This window comes from Quercus suber, unplaced genomic scaffold (assembly GCF_002906115.3).
Source record: "Quercus suber isolate HL8 unplaced genomic scaffold, Cork oak 2.0 scaffold_936, whole genome shotgun sequence".
Classification (NCBI taxonomy): domain Eukaryota; kingdom Viridiplantae; phylum Streptophyta; class Magnoliopsida; order Fagales; family Fagaceae; genus Quercus; species Quercus suber.
The window spans coordinates 83,775-91,164 of NW_027070359.1; the positions used below are offsets into that span (position 1 = coordinate 83,775).

General features: G+C 32.6%; 1 protein-coding gene across 1 annotated transcript; it reads right to left on the reverse strand.

Moving 5' to 3' along the window:
* Positions 1-1,879: 1,879 nt before the first annotated feature.
* On the reverse strand, positions 1,880-7,126 carry LOC111987689 (GDSL esterase/lipase At4g28780). Its single transcript, XM_024019411.2, has 5 exons — positions 6,794-7,126; positions 6,534-6,661; positions 5,144-5,386; positions 3,570-3,822; positions 1,880-2,384 (listed from the first exon to the last, which is right to left on the reverse strand). Exons 1-5 carry the CDS (start codon positions 7,032-7,034, stop codon positions 2,152-2,154), a joined length of 1,098 nt encoding a protein of 365 aa, XP_023875179.2. The 5' UTR covers positions 7,035-7,126; the 3' UTR covers positions 1,880-2,151.
* Between the last annotated feature and the right edge of the window lie 264 nt (positions 7,127-7,390).

Below are 7,390 nucleotides of genomic sequence, written 5' to 3' on the forward strand. Positions count from 1 at the left end.
TCTTTACGGTTATATCACTTATAACACACTGTTCATTGGAGTGAGCTTTGGCGGCTTAGGCTTTATGTAAATGTCTAGTTTTAGTTCGTATATATATTAATTAGCAAAAAGTTTTGGTAGGGGATTTTTATATGCTTACTGATTCTGTTTTAAGGTTTAGACACCATGTAAATGTCTAGTTTGGTTGGTAATAGTATTACTCAACAAAAAGTTTTGGTAGGGTATTTGTATAGGCATACTTATTCTGTTTAATCAATAGTTATTTTTCTGTTTCATTAGAATAATTTAGGAATAGAAGTAGTATAGCAGTAGGTTCAAGTATTGTACTGAAGAGTTGGGAAGCAATGACGCAGCTAGGAGGGTGCCGCACTAGAGTCTAACATGGCCCAACGCGGGGTGCGGCCACCGACGCCGTTGCCCGCGTCTGAGTATTTTCTTTTTCTGGATTCGCGCTAACTTTGCTCGATTCTCGCCGACTTGGCTTTGATTTGCATCGGTTCACACCAAACCAAGCTGATTCGGCTAGAAACGGGTCATATCGGCTAAATCGGATTGTTTCGGCTGATAGCCAAAACTTACCGAAACGGCCGAAATCAGCCTTGAATCATGCCAGAACAGCTAAAATCAACTTTGAATGAGGCTCAAACATCCTAAATCTGTTATTCCTCAATTTTATTCTGAATATTTGTTGCTTCTTTTGTGTTTTCTTTTTTGTTTTGTGTTTCTTGCTTTTTCAGGACTGTGCATGGTTCTTATATGTTGTGTCGGGCAAATAAAATCGAAGAATAAGTCCTGTAAACTCACTTGAATGGTTGGATGATACACCAATTGGAAAATCAATGAAAGCCTTCTCAACTCTGTTTGTGTACTCTTTCTTACTATCCTTCTTAAGAACCTCCACTACCGGCTGAACCGCTATAGTAATGTGTTTTTTAAGAATATTTTAATAGTAAAAATATATAGAAAATATAAATAAAAATATTTTTAGTAATTTTTTAATTGGAACACCCTGCCACACCCGCATCCTATTTTTTCAAAAATTACCAAGTCTCGCACCCACACCTGCACCCGAATCCTAAAATGCACTCGTGCTTCTTAGCTGAAGATTCAATGGAGGCTAATAGCTATCAGCTGTTATATTATTGTTCTATTAAACGTAATGCAAGTTTTTCGTTCTTCTTAATGTAGTTTTTTATTTGTTTTATTTCATTGTCTCTTCCCTCCAATTATCAACAATAAAAATCTGGCAATAACTATAATGCATAGATGGCAAGTGCTATGCTCATAAAATAACAAATCTTACGTGATAAGTTGTTATTAGTGAATAAAAAAAATATTTTTAATGGTGAGTCCAAATTAAAACAAAAAAACAGCTTGTCACTTATGATTAATTTGTTGTAAACATAGCATTATTTTTATTAAACTTGAAACCAACTATATGATAGGCAAAATATAATGACGAACTTTCATGCTCATCTTATTTGTTTTGTTTTGTTTTTTTATCTTATTTATTGGTCCAAAGAAATCACAAAAGAAAATGATCACCAGACAATATATCAATGGTTTCTTTGAATACACTTGCTATACATCTCCCATAAATAAGATAAATAAGAGACATGAATATTATTGCATCTATACATACATAGGGTTCACCAAGCTACTATTTTTATTTTAACTTCAAGAAGGATAGACTTTGAAGTTCAAGATTTCAAAGAACTTTATTTTCTTCCAATTAGTAAATTAATACAGTAAAGCCTTAAAGGAATAATAAGAAAGAGGAAAAATAAGGGTTCGCCAAGCTATTAATAATACATCAACATTATACAATCAAATTTCAACCAAGCCACTTAATATGACGTGATTGTGCAACACAAGAAAATCAGATTCAATACAAGTACCGCATAAGTGCACTGCCACAAGTTGCAGATTTACTAGGAACCACATCTCAAAGTCCATCAATATTTATATTTAAAAAGTTGCACAATTGAGATGTGAGCCTTTTACCTTATTACCTATAGACTCTACTGATAATCCACACCAGCAAACATGCATTCAAGGGGTAGAGAGTGGAGACACAGAAAAATAAGTACATTGGAAACTAAATATATAATTTCTTGAGGATTATTAGTTATATAATAATAATACTAGATATTAGTTCTTGGAGTCCATGGCCATAATGGTGCTCAGGTTCATTGGGTTCATGTACTCTGTGGAACCAGTCATGATCTGCTGAGCAATGAGCCGGTTTGCACGCTCCGTTGGATGGAAAGGATCCCAAAACACATAGGTGTTCCGATTTGGGCATAGGTTTGACAGTGGATTGCATGTACCAAGTCCATTGTAGGGGCCTTGGCCACAACATGCTACTTTTGATGTAACAAAACCTGGTCCACCCAGTGAGAAACATACAATTAATTACTCATTTTCCCAACCAAATATGCATGGACAATGAAGTAGAAAGATAAGAGCCATGTCACAAATTGCTGATATATGGCCAATCAAAATAATGGGATGCATTTGGATTTAGGGATTTAAAATCAAGGAATTTGAAAATTATATAAATTGTTCGGTATAAAGGTTGTTATCACATGATAGATTTGAGTTTGGATTTAGGGATTTAAAATCAAGGAATTTGAAAATTATATAAATTGTTCGGTATAAAGGTTGTTATCACATGATAGATTTGAGTTTTGAGAATCTGCTTCAACAAAAATATTTCTAATGTAATAGAATAAAAATATTATTTTACCCTGATTATGTCAAATTCTTGTATTAATAAAAATTTGAACTATAAATTAAAATCCAAATTCTTCTTTTCAAATACTTTTATGAGTTCCACTTCCACCCAAAAAAAAAAAAATATATATATATATATATATATATCATTATAGAATATAGAGATTGAATAATTGGAATTAAAAAATATATGTATTGTGTCCCTGTATAATTGTTTCTCCTTTAGAGGATATATTCATGAGTTTTACTATTTTTTGAAACATTCTAGTCTTTTTCATGATCACCCAAAATTATCGATCTTTAAATGAATAAAAATAAAAATAAAAATTATTGATCTTTGTCAATACTTTTATCTTAAAAAATGATTTTTTTTTTTACAATTTTTTTTATTTATTTTTTACCGAATGACGTGGAAATTCTACAAGTTTCATTGGTTACGTGGCCTTCTTCATGGTCCAGGCCCAGGAGGGCCATGACCATATATCACCAAAAAGGTTTGGGTTTTTTTTTTTTTTTTTGGAGTGATACATGATATAAATGTAGAGCGATTATTAAACCAATATATGAAGGGGATGTTCTGAATCTTCTGATAAATATATATGTAATACAATAGCTAGTCACAGAATAAAAGTTCACATTATCAGCAAATAAGTATTAAAAAAATTTAAAATTTCACATTATAGTGGGTCATGTGTGAGGAGTGAGGTCATAGGCTATTTTAGAAATATGTCAGTAAAATAGTTGTGATCTTTTTTTATCACTAATGTTACTCTCTCTCTCTCTCTCTCTCTCTCTCTATATATATATATAGGGTGAAAATTAGGAAAACAAACCGTATGCTTGGGGGTTGGTGATGATGTTCATGTTCATAGCGAAGGCATTGGCAGAAATAAAGACATTTGAGCCTAGTTCACGGTTGAGTTGTTGAATCATTTGGACGAGCTCTGGGTTAAAAATTCCTGCAGCCTGTTGTAACTCTGGTACACATTCACCATTTCTGCTCCTCATGGCTAGCTCTGCTGGTACACAACCCAGTGGCCCAGTTCCTGTCACCATTACTCTACGGGCTCCCAGCTGGTACAGTCTCTACACTTTCACAAATGGGCCGGGTGACAAAACAATCCCCAACAAAGGGCCCAAACAAAATAATAAATTATTAAATAAAAAAGAACAAAAGCGAAACATGCATATGGGATTTTTATTTCAACAAGCTAGAGAGGTTCTAATTAAGAATTTGCTGAACTATTTTGGTTTAAAGTAAATTTCATTTATTTTACAATTGAGTACTTGTAAGTTATAACAAATTTTAAATATAATACAGTTTTAAGAATAATGTCTTCTTCTTTTTTTATCATCAAATTAAAACATTAATTAGTTTTGGCGTAAGTGATTAGGTAGAGTTCAAATTTCATAATCAGATCTTTTAATTTTTGGTATGCCAGTTGAACTAAATAAAATATATAAGAATCAATTAAAGAAAACTAATAAATTAGGATAAGTTCATTTTTAACTTATGGAATATGGAAGATAAAATAGATATAAGATTGAATGCAAGATCACTTATGCTTTATATCATAAAGCATAATAAATTATTATTTATTTTAAAATTTTAAATTAATAAAAGATGAAGAAATTAATTAATATTTCAATAACAATGAGGAAGTCAGTTAAGAAAATAAAATAATTGAATTCAATAAGATGATTTTGGATATATGGTATTTGACCAAGTCTGAACCTTTTTTTTTTTTTTTTAATTTTATAAAGACCAAGTCTGAACATATCAACCACATTTATCAAAATTCAATAAGATGATTTTGGATATATGGTATTTGACCAAGTCTGAACCTTTTTTTTTTTTTTTTAATTTTATAAAGACCAAGTCTGAACATATCAACCACATTTATCAGCCACAGAGATACGGCAATAAAGGGTCGTGGGGTTTCCAGGGTCTTTAATCCAGTGATATAGCGAATGATCAAAAAAAAGTTTTTTTCAATTTTTTTTAAAAATAAGGAGGTGGTTTTTCTTCCCCTGCTAGTTGACCAAAATGTGGCCCCAATTGCATGCATGGTTTGTAGAAAAAAACAAAGGCCTCCATCTCTATCAGTCTTCAATGTGTGTACCATACCTATGAAACATTTAAACACTGCTAGGTCCTCACCCACCAAACATTTATTTTGTATATAATTCAATACTCCCCCAAATATATTCATCCAAAACTCAATTTTCTCAACGTACAGCAACAAACTTACATGCATGCAGTGTTAGAAGTATATAGTTAAATGATTAAATTTATTATATTTAAATAATAAACTTTTGAGATTATTAATAATTTAACTAGTAGAACAAAATATGCCAACTAGCTAGGATTTCGAGAAGGGGAGAAATTTTTATTTATGAGAATTACCCTTAGAATTTTTCGATACTCAGAGATGAGGTAACGGCAGTAATTTGGTATGGAGAATTGGCGTGATCTTGCTGAGAAAGGTGTCAAGAAATAGTTGTTAACAAAATCGTTACCACCAAGTGTAATGAGGACAAGTGCATCGTTCACTAGCCGCTTAGCCTGGGCTTGTCCGACTTGCGCACTCAGCCTTTGCTGGTACTGTTGGAACAATTCAAATTGTCTGAAGATTCTTAAAATGTTCACCTGCAAAATGAAAAAATTTTATTCACTACTCATTACTTCATTTAAACTTTAACCTCAAAGGAATGCTTGATAAATTGCTGCACAAAAAAACTTAATACTAGTTACCAAACAGTGTCAAAAATTAAAAGTAACCTTCATACTTAAGAAGAGGGATATTTATAAACTATATGTCCAAAAGAAATTCTTCGATTTCTTCCGGTAGCAGATTTCTTTGGAGAGTACAGTACAATAAAAGTTGTAAGCTATGTTTGGGAGAGTTATTGTCTGTCGTTAGCCTCTATGCATGGTAGAATCAATTAGGGGCCCAAAAGGCTTCGCGCAGTTTACCTTGTGGCTGCTCCAATTTCGAATTTGGTATTATATGTTTGACTAGGGAACCATCGATTACAATATCAAGTTTTAGGTATACATATACAAGCTCATACGTACATTTCTATTTCAAGCTCTGACATACATATGTGATATATCTACATCGTAATCTTCTTGGTGGGAAGTCAAGAGAAGTCAACTTTGGAGTTCGGATTAGAAATATGTCTTTCAATTTCACCTTCCAAATTTCCATATTTTCACCTCCTTTTTTTGTCATTATATTTCTACATGTAAAGTGTCTGTTTGGATGGGGATTTTTGTTTAAAATTTATTTGCTTATTGGGTAAAAGTTGGTTAGGATATGTTCAAACCCAAAAATAAAGAGGCGTTAATATGTTGTACATAAATAAATAAATTAAAAAACTAAAAGAGAAGTTTCTTTAAAAAAATAAATAAATAAATCTAAAACAGAATGTTGTTGAGAAGTCTTCACAAAATAGAGCTAGAAGTGGGACGAAAATTCTTCTAGAATCACTCTATTTGCTACAACTTACTAAAGTGGTCTTTTTTCACCACTCACAATTATCCACAATTTATTATTAGGTATTTTCAAAAAAACAATGCATGGATCCTCTCATATTTATGATGAGATACAATAAATGTGAAAGAAAATAACATAATATCATTGCACCTCAAAAATACTTAATAATTTTCTGTTGACCACATCAAATTATGGCAAAAGTTGTGTTTAATTAAAAAACTTTTTCTACACATTAAACGTTAGAAAAGTTCCAACTCAAAAGAAATGAACGGAATGTTTCATTTATGTTGGACTTACAAACTGAAATCCGGTGTCGTTGAGGATTCCAATGCCAGCAGAAGCAAAGTTGGCACCAACAAGCAGTTTTTGTCCTGTGAGTTGAGGACTCAAGTATGGTAATGTGCGCTCTGCCCCCATTTGCTCACCTAAATGTATATATTGCACACATTTTATTATGTTTTATTAATTAGTTCAATGAAACACATTCGTACAAGAAAATTTTGTTAAGCTTAGAAGTGAGATATGAAGTGAAATGGAAATTAAAACAATAAACTCACTGATAATGTCAGGGAGGTTGAAGCCATTGGAGAATCGGCCAGTTGGTCGGTGGGTGGGATAGTCTATACCATTTGGTGGAGAATCGGCACGTGCAGTAGTTGCTAAGTAGTTGTTGTTGCCGCTATCTACTAGTGAATCCCCAAAAACAAAGAAAGCCCGAGCTGCCTCGGCTTTATTAGGTGCAACTATTACTACTAGGACAATGGTCAGGGTGAGCATTATAACCCTAGGACTTGACATGCTCAATAATGTGGAGATTTCTTTGGCACCCAGCTATCTCTCTCTCTCTCTCTCTCTCATATTATTAGAGGCTTCTGGTTGTGTATGGGAGAGTGGGGATGGTTTTATAGGGTTTAAGTTTTGACCTTTTCTTTTCCCCCCATTTTTTTTAATGTAATTTTTTAGAAAACCTAATAACTGGGACTTTTCTTCTATACGTGCGTGAGAACATTGAGAAGGGGATGAGGACAAAAATGTACAAAAGCAAATGCTCAGAAGAAATCTGGGTGGAAGTTGCGTAATTAAGGAAGTGGGGTTGTTGGCCTATAATAAATACCCACTGTTCAGAAGATGATTTCTTAAGTCTTTTAAAAAAA

Coding starts and splice junctions, on each gene's coding strand:
- LOC111987689 (XM_024019411.2), bottom strand. CDS start 7,034: ATGTCAAGTCCTAGGGTTATAATGCTCACCCTGACCATTGTCCTAGTA. Junction 5,387..6,533: donor ACGACACCGGATTTCAGTTT/GTAAGTCCAACA, acceptor TTCATTTTGCAG/GTGAACATTTTAAGAATCTT. Junction 3,823..5,143: donor AGTATCGAAAAATTCTAAGG/GTAATTCTCATA, acceptor GTGAAAGTGTAG/AGACTGTACCAGCTGGGAGC.